Here is a 15,352-nt window from a genome sequence, read left to right as displayed (position 1 = left end):
TTTGAATGCAAAATATACTTCCATAGAATTTATGTTATTTAATGGTGATTGCATTTACAAAATGACTTACTAAAGCTGACTTAAATACATTTGGTAATTTTTTTGATCAAGTATTAATAATTCTACTACCCAGTTAGGGCATAGCCAAATTCAACTAGTTTACCAGAGCAGTCAAATGGTAGACATGGTTAAATAAACCTCACGTCCAATTCTGTATAATCCTTCCTTCTTTCCTTCCATGCACTCTTTTTCTAACTACAAAGATAATACAGGTTCACTTTTTAAAACTTATAATTTAGGGATTATTTTATATATATATATATATTTGAAATCTACTTTTTCTATTTAATAGTATAGCATAAGCATGTACCAACATTGTTAAATACTCTTGTACAACATATATTTTAATGGCTTCATGTACTGTCATAGACAGTAATATATTTAACTACTTATCAATTATTGAAGATTTGTGTTGTTTACAATTTTCCACTATCACAGGTAAAGCTACAATCACGTTCATCTTTTAAATATAATGAATATTTAGACTTTATATTTACACAAACACATAGTCCGTGGTGCCCTCAAAAGTTGTGCCCCATCCTGAATCTTAACCCATGTGGTAAAGCTAAGAGCTCAAAAGAAAAAAAGACCAGGGTGCTTGCTATTCCTTAATCTGCCCTTAAATTGGACAGACACCTCCAATTCTCTGATGACAGCCTCCTCACCTGTAAAAATGAGGGCACTGAACTAGGTCATAAATAAGTTTTCTTATACATTCTAGAATAAAATGATTAAGAATGCCTTAAACTCAAAGAAGAAAAGGGACTAACTGGCCGGATGCTTTGATCTCCAGTGATTCTACTTTCAGAGAAGTCAGTGCTCTCTCCCCTCCTCAAGGATAATGGAGAAGAAGGGACATGCAGATGGGAGAAAGCAGGACAGGAAAGAGGAAAGAGCTCCAATGTCAGGTTAAACAATAACAACTTTGGAGAAGCTTCAATAGTGAAAGCAGAGGAAGAAGTGGAATAGATAAAGATGAAAATCAATGGAAGATGCTTTCAAAGGGCATTATTCCAGGTCCACCAAGAAGTAGACAATAAGAGGTTTCAATAAGTAAGAGATTTATTAGAGGAAAGGCGTGTGAAGGAAATAGCAAGGGAGCTAAGAGAGGCTGAGAAAGCCATCAGACTGCAATGCAGGTCAGAAATTGGGTAAAAGAGAAAACGAAGAAAGAAGAGTGCTGATGGCAGAACCCCTTGATAGCAAGGCTGTCAGGGAGTCCTGAGCCAGAGTCTCCCATCAGAGGAGTCCCATGCCTCCCAGTAATGGGCCTCATTTAGTACCCTTGCTGCATTTAGTTACTGACTGGGAGCATCTATGGGAAACATGGCCTTGATACAAACAGGGTGATGGATTTCAAAACACAGTGGAGCACCTTATGAATGACACTCCCCACAGTTGATGATCTGAAAGACTCACTTTCATGGCTGTCACACACTGGATACCAGTATTTAAAGCAAATCCCAAGTTAGAACCACTGTTCTATAAAATGGTGATAAAATTGTACGCTTATTTGATTTTCTGCCAACACACAAAAGAATAGACACTATCTGATTCCATTTATATCAAGTTCAAAACCAAACTAATCAATGATGATAGATATCAGAAAGTGGTTGCTTCTAGGGGGGTAGGGTAAAAATTGAGCACAGAAAACTTCAGTATCAAATAATGAAGATAAAAACATGAAAGTTGAAGATTGCCAGTAAAGAGAATTACCCAAATAGCCATCTATTTGTTTCTTACAAACTTACTCTAGGAGCTTCTGTGCATCATAGTATCCAATTGGATGAACAGGAATACTTGGAAGACCGACAGCCTCTGCGATTTCACGTCTATAAGCATATTCTGAAAAAAAGTTGAACATACTTCTAATAAAAATGGAGTCCCTTTCAAAATGTTCTCTGTAAATCAGATTAAACACATTCTTAAATTGCATCTGCTAGTACTGTTACAATTAGAAAGACAGACAGTTTCAAATGTTAGCGAAAATGTGGAGCAACTGAAACTCTCATACATTCTTGTAAGAGTGTATAATTAGAGAGTCACTTTAAATAACTTCTTTGAAAAGTAATGTTATACAGAATTATGCCCTATGGCAGAACAATTACACTCCTAGGTATTTACCCAAGAAAGATGGAAACATATGTCCACAAAAAGACCTGCACAGAATTGCTCATAGCAGCTGAATCTAGGTAGCCCATATGGGACACAGTCCAGCTGTTTGTAAATAGGAGAATGAATAAGCAATTTGTAGAACAGTCCCATAATAGAATTCTACTCAGCAAGTAAAGGGAAGAAACTATTAACACACACAATAACATGACTAATCTCTAATCGTTGTACTGAGTGAGAGCGGCAAGGCAAATGATGAGGGAAAATCATAAATTTTTCTATGACCGGAAAGTCAAACTAAGAAAGGAAAAAAATAATATGCCCGCTTTGTGGTAGGCCTTTCCCAATGTGCAATGTGCATCTGTATTGTACATTAACCAGGCCTCCTCAAACAGGAGGATGTAATCAACCTTTAAGAAAAATGGCTGCTTTATTCAGACAGCAACGTTGTAGTTTTAAGGTTATTTTAATTTCTTTTTCATCCCATACAGGGAGCTGTATTGACCAAAACATCTTTGATCAACTTTATGTAGAATGCTAACCTGTCAATATAACACAGAAATTCTTTGTCTCAGAAATGTATAAAATTGCATCTCTAACTCCTGACCAATGGAACGTTCTCAGAGCTTCTGCAAATCTGTTCCCTGGGTTATAGTCCTCAGTTTGACTCAGATAAAATTCTCTTTTCTTTCTTCTTAGCTTGACTGTTATTGGATTTTCCACCAACACACAAAAGAATAGTTACTATCTGATTCCATTTATATGAAGTTCAAAACCAAACTAATCAATGATGACAGATATCAGGAAGTGGTTGCTTCTAGGGGGATATGGTAAAAATTGACCAGAAAGGGGCACCAGAGAACTTTCTGGAGTCATAGAAATGTCCTATATCTTATTTTGAGTGATATAGATACATGCAATTTAAAAAATTTATTGAATTAACTCAAGACCTGTGCGTTTTGTTACATGTAAACTCCACCTCAAAATAAAAACACATTTTCTGTCATTTCTTCAGATTTAAGAAAAATAAGAGCTATTTTTCCATTTTTTTCTTCAAACTTTAAATTATAAGAGCTTTAGGGGATTGTAAAAGCTATTCTTTTTATAGTAAAATGACATAATAATACGTTGCATGGGATTTGTTTTAAAATTCTTTAGGGTAATAATGCAAAAGGAAAGATGAAGAGATAAAATAAGATTGACAGAGTGGTGATAATTTTCTCTATTTTTTTGTATGTTAAAACTATTCCATAATAAAAACTAAAATTAAAAGGAAAAGAAAAAAAATAGGGCACATAAGGGAATTCAACAAATGCAAGCCTCACAGGGATAACATGATTTTTCTTTCTACAATGTCATCTTTTAATTTGAGGATAATAAACAGAAATACTCCAGTTAATCTTATTTTATGTTCACATGTTTTTTGTGGGTTTTTTTTGTGGTATGCGGGCCTCTCACTGCTGTGGCCTCTCCCATTGCGGAGCACAGGCTCCGGACGCGCAGGCTCAGCGGCCATGGCTCACAGGCCCAGCCCCTCCGCGGCATGTGGGATCTTCCCGGACCGGGGCACGAACCTGTGTCCCCTGCATCAGCAGGAGGTACAATTTTAACTTTATATAACCAACAGAGCTTGGGAGAAGTTGCATTTTTCAAAACTTGGGAATAAAAAGGCTAAGTAAGTAAAGTTCAGGTAGACATGTGATTTTATTATAGGATAATATGTGTTGCTTAAAAAAAATCTATGATAATGTACTATATTCCAAGAAGATTTACGAAGACAAAATGCATAAACTTTAAAGGAGTTTACAATTTGATAGAAAAACCAGATGAAATATAAATATGGAAATGCCATGGATACTTGGTAACCTATTTTATCCAAGGTACACACCTTAGTTAGTTTTAAACCACACAAATTAAGTGATCACAGATTTTTGTAAATGTCATCAACTAGCTGAGTACATTCAAAATAAATTAGCTCCCTTTGTTAATGATCTACTGTTTTACAGCAGAGCATTTCAGCATAAGACAAACATGTGGACTCTGGAGCCAGACCATCTGAATTTGAATCCCCACTCCTCATTTAGTGGTGTGATGGTCTAGGGCAGAGTTTGCTTACTTCTAGTCGCTCTTCCCTCCTCTGTCAAGTAGAGATAATAACACAACAAAGCTTATAGGGTTGTTAATGCATGTAAGAGCTAGCATTCAGGAAATACTCCTTGAAAGTGATCACTATTATCTTTATACAGCAATGATACAATAAGCATTTTCTAGGCTCTAAATTCTAAATGTCATTTCAGGGATTTATAGAACTTCTTTTGTTCTACTATCCCTTATCTACAACTAGAAATTTTTAAAACTGTGAAATCCATTAATTGGGGGGAATTTACTTGTCAACAAAACATGATCTGATGTAAACTAATTTGGAAGCAAGATCTGACTTGAGCAGACAGACTATTTATATTACTTACATTCCTCTGCTTAATATGATTATTCATACATTTTACTGCAAAAATATTTACATGCTTGCTTCCCATTTTATGCTCCAGCCTCTTATGTGAATGTTATGCCAGAAATGGTATATGCACCATATTACTTTTAAATATCTGAAAATGTCTGCATTTCAAAACCTATCAGACCCAAGAATTCCAAATTCCCGAACCAACAATTTTCTAAGTTCAAATTCCTTTATTCTTAGATACAAAGAGAACGAGAAAAAGACATACTTTATCTATGTGTCAAAGGAAATCCTTTAGTAAAATCACTTTACAATGTTAAGGTTTTTGTGATGATTAAGGCCTGGTCACTCACCATTTGCCGGGTAGCCAGGTGTGAGAGGGTCCCCGGCACCATTAAGATTTAAGATATTTCCACGCTGAACACCACCTCCAGGAAGATTCCAACCACCTGGATAGGACTCCACCCCGGGAGCAAAGTAATCAGCAGGATCTGAGTACAAAATGATCCCTTTGGCCCCAGCCAGCTGGGCATTTTTAACCTGGAATAGACAGTCTTTCTTATTTTAGGTTGGTAACTCAAAATTACTCTTAAATAAGTAGCTAAACCTTATCTTCAATCTTTTATCCTTAGACTTAAAACAAGGGACATCTCAGAGAGTTGGCTTTTTCTTTTTCCTACTGCAAGCTCTAAAAATGAGTTTCCAAGGCTGAATCAGCCCTCAGAGCAGCAGATTTTAAAAATGTACATATTAGTGGTAGTGAGTATGTGCTACTTCCTTCCTCTAGTCTAGAAGCACAATAAGCAAGTAGACTCCACAGACTAGACTCCCATTTCTTCTATGGTTGAGAGGGAATATTTCTGAAATTTAGCTTCCCACAAAAGAGGAAAAAATATTAGCAAATCAAGCCAAATTAAGTGATAGTAACTTTCAAAACTGCTGTGTATAAATTGGTTTCTCTCATTACCTATAATAAGAATTAATACTAAAATTTAACTTAGTAAATATTTTCAAAGGTAACATTTAAAACAAAGATACTGAAGGTTAACAACAAATCAAATGCATGCTTCTTTGTAGACCACAGGCATAATGTGTAGGTATGGAAAAAACCTGTTCTGTTTCCCTGAACTTCTACCCTGGCCGAATTCAAATGACCCAGTTTAAAACCCCTGTATATAAGCTAGAAAATGTATCTTCCCTATTAGGTGGGCTGGTACAGAGTATGAGAAGATCACAGTCCTCCAAAAGTTTTAAGGATGTGGTTCTACCCATGTAAGATACAATATAACTTTTTATTTTTGTGGAAAAGAAAAAAAGATTATTTTTTTACCTTATTTCCTCTGAAAATTTTCCCATATCTGGCAATCAGAATCTTCCCAGAGCAATTAATTTTCATGTCCCGCTCTAGTTTAAAGAAGTCTTCAGTTCGTGCGTAGTTAACATAGACTAGGTCACCCTGTTGAGATCACGGATGACTTACTACAAGTAAGATTTAATAAAAGAGGTTTTTCTGCGTGAAGACTGTTTCACATCTTTGAAAGAGGTAAGAGACAAGAGTATGCAAGAGGGTCAGAAAAGCATGAGCCTCAGGTAAGAGATTCAACAGAGAAATGAACTTGAATTAAGAAGGCAATTACCTGGGTAGAGACTTATGAGTTAACTATTAAGTTCTGTTTAGTTTAAGTCTCCTGTAAAGTGACCATAAAACTATAGAAGTGTTCGTCAGAAAAATGCACATAAATATACACACTGCAATTTGGCAGGGGTCAGATATCCGAGGTGAAAAAGCCCTAGATGAGAGCTGTATTCTCTTTGAAGTATATTCACAATGGGTCTTCACACCACCAGGTAAAAAAGAAATGTCAGGTAATACTGCTTTACGGGTCTGGCTTCAGGATTAGGTGAGAGTATTCTAACATCTCGGAGTATCAACATTATCATTTGTAAAATGGCCTGTTAGATTAGATCAGTGTTCTTCACACATTTTTTTTGCTCACCTACTCCCTAGATTATTTTTGAAGAGAAATGTATCCCTCCTTTATTTTTTATTATTTTTTTTTGGATTTTTAAAGACATCTTTATTGGAGTATAATTGCTTTACAATGGTGTGTTAGTTTCTGCTGTATAACAAAGCGAATCAGCTATAGGTATACATATATCCTCATATCCCCTCCCTCTTGCATCTCCCTCCCACCTTCCCTATCCCAACCCTCTAGGTGGTCACAAAGCACTGAGCTGATCTCCCTGTGCTATGTGGCTGCTTCCCACTAGCCATCTGGTAGTGTATATATGTCCATGCCACTCTCTCACGTCGTCCCAGGTTACCCTTCCCCCTCCCTGTGTCCTCAAGTCCATTCTCTACGTCTTTGTCTTTATTCCTGTCCTACCCCTAGGTTCTTCAAAATCACTTTTTAAAAAAATTTTTAGATTCCATATATATGTGTTAGCATACAGTATTTGTTTTTCTCTTTCTGACTTACTTCACTCTCTATGACAGTTTCTAGGTCCATCCACCTCACTACAAATAACTCAATTTCATTTCTTTTTATGGCTAATATTATATTGTATATATGTGCCACATCTTCTTCACCCATTCATCTGATGATGGACACTTAGTTTGCTTCCATGTCCTGGCTATTATAAACAGTGCTTCAGTGAACATTGTGATACATGTCTATTTTTGAATTATGGTTTTCTCAGGGTATATATGCCCAGTAGTGGGATTGCTGGGTCGTATGTATGGTAGCTCTTTTCAAATTTTTTAAGGAACCTCCATAGTGGCTGTATCAATTTACATTCCCACCAACAGTGCAAGAGGGTTCCCTTTCCTCTACACCCTCTCCAGCATTTATTGTTTGTAGACTTTTTGATGATGGCCATTCTGACTGGTATGAGGTAATACCAAATTGTACTTTTGATTTGCATTTCTCTAATGATTAGTGATGTTGAGCATCCTTTCATGTCTTTGTGGGCAATCTGTATATCCTCTCTGAAGAAATGTCTGTTTAGGCTTTTACCCATTTTTGGATTGGGTTGCTTGATTTTTGATATTGAACTGCATGAGCTTTTTCTATATTTTGGAGACTAATCCTTTGTCAGTTGCTTCATTTGCAAATATTTTCTCCCATTCTGAGGGTTGTCTTTTTGTCTTGTTTATGGTTTCCTTGCTGTGCAAAATCTTTTAAGCTTCATTAGGTCCCAGTTGTTTATTTTTGTTTTTATTTCCCTTTCTCTAGGAGGTGGGTCAAAAGGGATCTTGCTGTGATTTATGTCATAGAGTGTTCTGCCTATGTTTTCCTCTGAGAGTTTTATACTGTCTGGCCTTACATTTAGTTCTTTAATCCATTTTGAGGTTTTTTTTGTGTGTATGGTGTTAGGGAGTTTTCCAATTTCATTCTTTTACATGTGGCTGTCCAGTTTTCCCAGCACCACTTATTGAAGAGGCTGTCTTTTCTCCATTGTGTATTCTTGCCTCCTTTATCAAAGATAAGGTAACCATAGATACATGGGTTTATCTCTGGGCTTTCTATCCTGCTCCACTGATCTACATTTCTGTTTTTGTTCCAGTACCGTACTCTGATTACTGTAGCTTTGTAGTATAGTCTGAAGTCAGGGAGCCTGATTCCTCCAGCTCTCTTTTTCTTTCTCAAGATTGCTTTGGCTATTCGGGGTCTTTTGTGTTTCCATACAAATCGTGAAATCTTGTGTTCTAGTTCCATGAAAAATGCCATTGGTAGTTTGATAGGGATTGCATTGAATCTGTAGATTGCTTTGGGTAGTAGAGTCATTTTCACAATGTTGATTGTTCCAATCCAAGAACATGGTATACCTCTCCATCTGTTTGTGTCATTTGTAACTTCTTTCATCAGTGCCTTATAGTTTTCTGCATACAGGTCTTTTGTCTCCTTAGGTAGGTTGATTCCTAGGTATTTTATGCTTTTTGTTGCAATGGTAAATGGGAGTGTTTCCTTAATTTCTCTTTCAAATTTTTCATCATTAGTGTATAGGAATGCAAGAGATTTCTGTGCATTAATTTTGTATCCTGCTACTTTACCAAATTCATTGATTAGCTCTATTGGTTAACTGGTAGCATCTTTAGGAGTCTCTATGTATAGTATCATGTCATGTGCAATCAGTGACAGTTTTACTTTTGCTTTTCTGATTTGGATTCGTTTTATTTCTTTTTCTTCTATGTTTGCTGTGGCTAAAACTTCCAAAACTATGTTGAATAATAGTGGTGAGAGTAGGCAACCTTGTCTTGTTCCTGATCTTAGTGGAAATGGTTTCAGTTTTTCACCAACATTGAGAACAATGTTGGCTGTGGATTTGTCATATATGGCCTTTATTATGTTGAGATAAGTTCTCTCTATGCCCACTTTCTGGAGGGTTTTTATCATAACTGGGTGTTGAATTTTTTCCAAAGCTTTTTCTGCATCTATCAAGATGATCATATGGTTTGTCTCCTTCAATTTGTTAATATGGTTTATCACATTGATTGATTTGCATACATTGAAGAATCCTTGCATTCCTGGGATAAATCCCACTTGATCATGGTGTATGATCCTTTAAATGTGCTGTTAGATTCTGTTTGCTAGTATTTTGTTGAGGAGGTTTGCATCTATGTTCATCAGTGATATTGGCCTGTACTTTTCTTTTTTGTGACATCTTTGGTTTTTGTATCAGGCGGTTGTGGCCTCATAGAATGAGTTTGGGAGTGTTCCTCCCTCTGCTATATTATGCAAGAGTTTGAGAAGGATAGGTATTAGCTCTTCTCTAAATGTTTGATAAAATTTGCCTGTGAAGCCATCTGGTCCTGGGCTTTTGTTTGTTGGAAGATTTTTAATCAGTTTCAATTTCAGTGCTTGTGATTGGTCTGTTGATATTTTCTATTTTTTCCTAGTTCAGTCTCAGACGGTTGTGCTTTTCTAACAATTTGTCCATTTCTTCCAGGTTGTCCATTATATTGGCAGAGTTGCTTGTAATAATCTCTCATGATCCTTTGTATTTCTGCAGTGTCAGTTCTTACTTCTCCTTTTCATTTCTAATTCTATTGATTTGAGCCTTTTCCCTTTTTTTTCTGATGAGTCTGGCTAATGGTTCATCAATTTTTTTTATCTTCTCAAAGAACCAGCTTTTAGTTTTATTGCTCTTTGCTATTGTTTCCTTCATTTCTTTTTCACTTATTTCTGATCTGATCTTTATGATTTCTTTCCTTCTGATAACTCTGGGTTTTTTTTGTTCTTTCTCTAATTTCTTTAGGTGTAAGTTTAGGTTGTTTATTTGAGATGTTTCTTGAGGTAGCATTGTATTGCTATAAACTTCCCTCTTAGAACTGCTTTTGCTGCATCCCATAGATTTTGGATCATTGTGTTTTCATTGTCATTTGCCTCTAGGTGTTTTTTGATTTCCTCTTTGATTTCTTCAGTGATGTCTTGGTTATTTAGCAACATATTGTTTATCCTCCATGTGTTTGTGTTTTTTACATTTCTTTCCCTGTACTTTATTTCTAATACCATAGCGTTGTGGTCAGAAAAGATGCTTGATATGATTTCAATTTTCTTAAATTTACTGAGGCTTGATCTGTGACCCAAGATGTGATCTATCCTGGAGAATGGTCCATGAGCACTTGAGAAGAAAGTGTATTCCATTGTTTTCAGATGGAATGTCCTATAAATATCAATTAAGTCCATCTTGTTTAATGTGTCATTTAAAGTTTGTGTTTCCTTATTTATTTTCATTTTGGATGATCTGTCCATTGGCGAACGTGGGGTGTTAAAGTCCCTTACTATTACTGTGTTACTGTTGATTTCCCCTTTTATGGCTGTTAGCATTTGCCTTATGTATTGAACTGCTCCTATGTTTGGTGCATAAATATTTACAATTGTAATATCTTTTTGGATTGATCCCTTAGTCATTATGTAGTGTCCTTCTTCGTCTCTTGTAACAGTCTTTATTTTAAAGTCTATTTTTTTCTGATATGAGAATTGCAACTCCAGCTTTCTTTTGATTTCCTTTTGCATGGAATATCTTTTTCCAACCCCTCACTTTCAGTCTGTATGTGTGCCTAGGTCTGAAGTGGGTCTCTTGTAGACAGCATATATATGGGTCTTGTTTTTGTACCCGTTCAGCCAGTCTATGTGTTTTGGTTCGAGCATTTAGTCCATTTACATTTAAGGTAATTATCAATATGTATGTTTGCATTACCATTTTCTTAATTGTTTTATGTTTATTACTGTAGGTCTTTTCCTTCTCTTGTATTTCTGCCTAGAGAAGTTCCTTTAGCATTTGCTGTAAAGCTGGTTTGGTGTTGCTGAATTCTCTTGGTTTTTGTTGTCTGTAAAGGTATTAATTTCTCTGTCAAATCTGAATGAGATCCTTGTTGGGTAGAGTAATCTTGGTTGTATGTTTTTCCCTTTCATCACTTTCAATATGTCCTGCCAGTCCCTTCTGGCTTTCAGAATTTCTGCTGAAAAATCAGCTGTTAACCTTATGGGGATTCCCTTGTATGATATTTGTTGCTTTTCTCTTGGTGCTTTTAATATTTTTTCTTTGTATTTAATTTTTGATAGTATGATTAATATGTGTCCTGGCATGTTTCTCCTTGGATTTATACTGTATGGGGCTCTCTGCACTTCCTAGTCTTGATTGACTATTTCCTTTCCCATATTAGGGAAGTTTTCAACTATAATCTCTTCCAATATTTTTGCAGTCCCTTTCTTTTTCTCTTCTTCTTCTAGGACCCCTATAATTTGAATGTTCATGCGTTTAAAGCTGTCCCAGAGGTCTCTGAGACTGTCCTTAATTCTTTTTATTCCTTTTTTCTTTTTTCTGCTCTGTGGTAGTTTTTTTCACTATTTTATCTTCCAGGTCACTTTTCCGTTCTTCAGCCTCATTTATTCTGCTATTGTTTCCTCTAGAGAATTTTTAATTTCATTTATTGTATTGTTCATCATTGTTTGTTTGCTCTTTAGTTCTTTTACGTCCTTGTTAAACATTTCTTGTATTTTCTCCATTCTATTTCCATGGTTTTGGATCATCTTTACTATCATTACTCTGAATTCTTTTTCAGGTAGACTGTCTATTTCCTCTTCATTTTTTGGCCTGGTGGGTTTTAACCTTGCCCTTCATCTGCTGTGTAGTTTTCTGTTTTCTCATTTTGCTTAACTTACTGTGTTTAGGGTCTCTTTTTTGCAGCCTGCAGGTTCATAGTTCCCATTGTTTTTGGTGTCTGCCTCCAGTGGGTAGTGTTGGTTCAGTGGGTTGTGTAGGCTTCCTGGTGGAGGGAATTGCAGCCTGTGTTCTGGTGGATGAGGCTGGATCTTGTCTTTCTGGTGGGCAGGACTGCATCTGGTGGTGTGTTTTGGAGTGTCTGTGAACTTAGTATGATTTTAGGCAGCCTCTCCGTTAATGGATGGGGTTGTGATCCTGTCTTGCTAGTTGTTTGGCATGGGGTGTCCAGCAATGGAGCTTGCTGGTCGTTGAGTGGAGCTGGGTCCTAGTGTTGAGATGGAGATCTCTGGGAGAGTTCTCGCCGATTAATATTACAAGGGGCTGGGAGGTCTCTGGTGGGCCAATGTCCTGAATTCAGCTCTCCCACCTCAAAAGGCTCAGGCCTAACACCTAGACAGAGCACCAAGACACTGTCAGCCACACAGCTCAGAAGAAAAGGGAGGAAAGAAAAAAAGAAAAGAAAATAATAAAATAAAGTTATTAAAATAAAAAATTAATTATTAAAATTAAAAAGTAATTTTAAAAAAGAGCAACCAGGGCTTCCCTGGTGGCGCAGTGGTTGAGAGTCTGCCTGCCGATGCAGGGGACGCGGGTTCATGCCCCGATCCGGGAAGATCCCACATGCCGCTGAGCGGCTGGGCCCGTGAGCCATGGCTGCTGAGCCTGCGCGTCCGGAGCCTGTGCTCTGCAATGGGAGAGGCACAACAGTGAGAGGCCCGCGTACCAGAAAAAAAAAAAAAAAAAAAAAAAAAGGTTAAAAAAAAAAAAAAAAAGAGCAAACAAACGAATAAACACATCCATCAATGATAACAAGTGCTAAAAACTATACTAAAGAAAAAAAATGGACAGACAGAACACTAGGACAAATGGTAAAAGCACACCTATACAGACAATATCACACAAAGAAGCATACAGATACACACTCACAAAAAGAGAAAAAGGAAAACAAAGAAACAAACAAACAAAATATATATATATATATTTTAAAAAGGAAGAGAGCAACCAAATCAATAAACAAAGCTACCTATGGTAATAAGCTCTAAATACTAAACTATGATAAACATAAAACTAGAAACAAATTAGATGCAGAAAGCAAACCCCAAGTCTACAGTTGCTCTCAAAGTCCACTGCCTCAGTTTGGGGATGATTCATTGTCTATTGAGTTATTCCCCAGATGCAGGGCACATCAAATTGATTGTGGAGATTTAATCCACTGCTCCTGAGGCTGCACAGAGAGATTTCCCCTTCTCTTCTCTGTTCACATAGCTCCTGAGATTCAGCTTTGGTTTTGACCCTGCATCTGCATGTAGGTCGCCCTCTGGTGTCTGTTCTTCACCCAGACAGGAGGGGGTTAAAGTAGCGGCTGATTTGGGGGCTCTGACTCACTCAGGCCAGAGGGGTACAGAACGTGGGGCGAGCCTGCAATGGCAGAGGCCAGCATGACATTGCAACAGCTTGTGGGCATCGTGTGCTCTCCCGGGGAAGTTGTCCCTGGGTCACAGGACCCTGGCAGTGACGGACTGCACTTTGTGTATGGTGTTAGGGAGTGTTCTAATTTCATTCTTTTAAATGTAGCTGTCCAGTTTTCCCAGCACCACTTATTGAAGAGGCTGTCTTTTCTCCACTGTATATTCTTGCCTCCTTTATCAAAGATAAGTTGTCCATATGTGCATGGGTTTATCTGTGGGCTTTCTATCCTGTTCCATTGATCTGTATTTCTGTTTATGACACACAGGATTCTTGGTGGCTGCAGTAACAGCCTTAGCATTTCATGCCTGTCTCTGGTGTCCTAGGCTTGTGCCCATCTCTGGAACTCATTTAGGCGGTGCTGTGAATCCCCTCTCCTCGCACACCCTGAGGTCTTTTGACTCTTTGGCAGTTCCAAACTTTTTCCCAGACTCCCTCCCAGCTAGCTGTGGCACATTAGCCCCTTTCAGGCTGTGTTCATGCAGCCAACCCCAGTCCTCTCCCTGGGGTCTGACCTCCGAAGCCTGAGCCTCAGCTCCCAGCCCCACCTGCCCTGGCAGGTGAGCAGACAGGCCTCTTGGCCTGGTGAGTGCTGGTCGGCACCGATCCTCTGTTCGGGAATCTCTCCACTTTGCCGTCTGCATCTCTGTTGCTGCGCTCTCCTTCATGGCTCTGAAGCTTCCCGCCCCCTGCCCACACCCCTGTCTCCACCAGTGAAGGGGCTTCCTAGTGTGTGGAAACTTTTCCTCCTTCACAGTTCCCTCCCAGTGGTGCAGGTCCCATGCCTATTCTTTTGTCTGTTTTTTTCTTTTTTCTTTTGCCCTACCCAGGTATGTGGGGAATTTCTTGCTTTTTGGGAAGTCAGGTCTTCTGCAAGCATTCAGTAGGTGTTCTGTAGGAGTTGTTCCATATGTAGATGTATTTCTGATGTATTTTTGGGGAGAAAGGTGATCTCCACATCTTACTCCTCCACCATCTTGAAGGTCCCCCCCCCCTTTATTTTTTTATTTTATTTATTTATTTTTTGTGGTACGTGGGCCTCTCACTGCTGTGGCCTCTCCCGTTGCGGAGCACAGGCTCCAGACGCTCAGGCTCAGTGGCCGTGGCTCAAGGGCCCAGCCGCTCCACGGCATGTGGGATCTTCCAGGACCAGGGCACGAACCCGTGTCCCCTGCATCGGCAGGCAGACTGTCAACCACTGCACCACCAGGGAAGCCCCCCCCTTTTATTTTTAAGTTGACATCTGAAATTTTTTGTCATGTCTTTAAGTTGTGGTGAACAATGCAATTTCCAGCACATTACAAATATTAACATTTTTAGAAGCAGTCTTGCCTCACTTTTTATTTATATCCAAAGGAATTTAAATATTGTAATGATTTTTTATTCAATATCATCCACTTTAAAACCACACTCTTCAGTCAGAATTTTATCATCGCTTTTTCTCCTTGAAGTTGTATTTGCCCCTTTCCCTAAAGCATTTTACTCTAAAGTAAAATGTATTTGTGCTGGACACCAGTGTGTTGGTGTCGATTCCCCTTCAGTGAAGATGTTCTTGCTCCTGCTGCAGGGCAAGCTCTCTGCAGGCAGCCTTCAGGAGTCAGCCCCTTGCTTACGATCAGCTACAGACAGCCACCTTGTTCAAGGTCATGCCCCTTCTTAGGATGCACATGTTCAATGACTGATCGATGTGGGAATATGAATACCTGGACATATTTGTCCAGCCCAGGACAATCCTGAAAGGCTATTCTGACTCCAGAGGTGCCCATTGGGTCAGCTGAGGCTGTCCTTGAGCTAGCATTGAGGGGCAGCTTCTCCCTCTGCCTACTCCAGCTTCCTTCTCCTCCCTGCTACAGATATTGATCCCAAGAGAACATTCCTTAATAACCATCTAGCATGCTAAATTCCATTTCAGTTTCTGTTACCTAGAATCTGGCTATATTTGCAAGTCTTTTATTAATCACTGCCAAACTTGCCTTGATTAAGAATGTGTGTGTGTGTGTGTGTGTGTGTGTGTGTGTGTGTGTGTGT

The 15,352-nt window shown here is 38.3% G+C and overlaps 1 protein-coding gene across 1 annotated transcript in view; it reads right to left on the bottom strand.

Annotated features, from left to right (window-relative positions):
• Positions 1 to 1,807: 1,807 nt before the first annotated feature.
• LOC112395089 (glutamate carboxypeptidase 2-like) overlaps positions 1,808 to 15,352 on the bottom strand; it is a 30,390-nt gene continuing 16,845 nt past the window's right edge. The window contains exons 5-7 of the mRNA XM_024738149.1: positions 5,958 to 6,083; positions 4,981 to 5,167; positions 1,808 to 1,905 (exon numbers count right to left, since the gene is read on the bottom strand). Of these exons, the coding sequence (XP_024593917.1) occupies positions 1,808 to 1,905; positions 4,981 to 5,167; positions 5,958 to 6,083 (411 nt within the window). The remainder of the gene's footprint in view (positions 1,906 to 4,980; positions 5,168 to 5,957; positions 6,084 to 15,352) is intronic.

Source organism: Neophocaena asiaeorientalis, unplaced genomic scaffold (genome assembly GCF_003031525.2).
Source record: "Neophocaena asiaeorientalis asiaeorientalis breed wild unplaced genomic scaffold, Neophocaena_asiaeorientalis_V1.1 scaffold923, whole genome shotgun sequence".
NCBI classification, from domain to species: domain Eukaryota; kingdom Metazoa; phylum Chordata; class Mammalia; order Artiodactyla; family Phocoenidae; genus Neophocaena; species Neophocaena asiaeorientalis.
Note: the sequence above shows the minus strand (reverse complement) of the source record. Positions and strands in the feature narration are given on the sequence as shown.